The following is a 1453-nucleotide window of genomic DNA, read 5'->3' as shown; positions in this document are numbered from 1 at the left end:
AAAACATCTAAATGATAAAACATAAAACATATTTGGCTTGTAAAATTATATACTTTGATGGATCATAATCTTGTGTAGATTGAGTCATCATTGCTCGAATCTTATCTTCTTCAGAACCATCAAGTCTTGTAAGATCTACAGCTCTACCTAAATTAGATTCATCTTTTAAGTTACTAAATGAAGGTGTTTCATTTCTGTCCCAAGACCGTTTTTGTTGAACTGTTAATGGAACTCTAGCAACAATAAGGCTAGTATTTTTTGCAATCAATGCATTATCATCTGTATAATCTGAAAAAATTATTTTTGTTGCACAAATGTTCGTATCCTCCACAAAAATGATGTAATTAATTATAGAATAATAAATAAAAAGTCATAATAAAAACATTTATTAATATTTGCCTTCTTTAGTTTGCGCATTTGTTATTTGTAGATCAAAATCAGTGTTCTTTCCTATACGCTTTTGATGAAAAATAGCCTTTTTTAAATCTGCTACAGAAATATGTAACCCATCAAAGGACACAGTATCATAGTCCAGAGTGGATTTGAATTTATAGTGTACCGACATTTTTGTTGTTTATATGTCCTGAAAAGTAATGGTGAAAAATAAAATTACAACTATGTACAAAATAATATTACAGCCAAATGTATGGAATTTGTAAATAATTAAAAAAATATAATTTCTTATACACAAAATTCTAATGATAGTAACAATTCTGATGACATATTTAAAAAGTACATAACAAGATATAAAAATTTCTGATAACAAAAAATAAAAAGAAGTTCCTTTATTACTTACATAAAGGAATATATTTGAATGCTTCAAATGTACATTTTCTTTAAGTCATATGTATAAAACATATTTCACTCAATATATACTAAAAATTAATTGTTGAAAAATTTCTTAATCATTGGAAGTTAATTTTATTTTTCTATCTGTGCTTTAGACAGATTTATATGCACATGTAATATTATATAGGGTGTTCTAAAAGGTGGGTGCCAACTGATGTACCAACCTTTATTTAGGAGGTCAAATAAGTTCATATTGTGGACTACTATAAATGTATTTTCAATATACAAGCATTTAATGAGATTCCACAAATAAAAATGAAGCAACCAAACATTTTAGTGATCTAGGAGGCCAGACATTGAGAGAATTGGTGATTAAGGAAATAACTAAACAATGCTTTCCAATACAGAAACAACAGTCAGTCACTTATTTATTAATCAGCAACTCTACAGAGCCATGAAACCCAGCTATGAAAACAACATTACTTAATGGACAATTAATTTTTGATTTGTTATAATTTCTGCTATGTAATTTCTTCATTTATCTTTCCTCTTCTATTGCTATCTAATAACTACCTTCTAGATCTCCTAAATACACTGTATCAATTTGACAGCAATCTTTTAGAACCCACTGTATTCTGTATAATTTCAAATTTATTTACAAAAT

General features: G+C 27.1%; 1 protein-coding gene across 1 annotated transcript in view; it reads right to left on the bottom strand.

Annotated features, from left to right (window-relative positions):
* The window catches only part of LOC108574644 (E3 ubiquitin-protein ligase RBBP6-like), a 14435-nt gene extending 13870 nt beyond the window's left edge, over positions 1–565 (bottom strand). Inside the window, 2 exon segments of the mRNA XM_017937269.1 lie at positions 54–288; positions 400–565. Of these exon segments, the coding sequence (XP_017792758.1) occupies positions 54–288; positions 400–565 (401 nt within the window).
* Positions 566–1453: the final 888 nt, after the last annotated feature.

Source organism: Habropoda laboriosa, unplaced genomic scaffold (assembly GCF_001263275.1).
Source record: "Habropoda laboriosa isolate 0110345459 unplaced genomic scaffold, ASM126327v1 scaffold175, whole genome shotgun sequence".
In the NCBI taxonomy this organism is placed as follows: domain Eukaryota; kingdom Metazoa; phylum Arthropoda; class Insecta; order Hymenoptera; family Apidae; genus Habropoda; species Habropoda laboriosa.
This window is presented reverse-complemented; position numbering and strand designations above follow the sequence as displayed.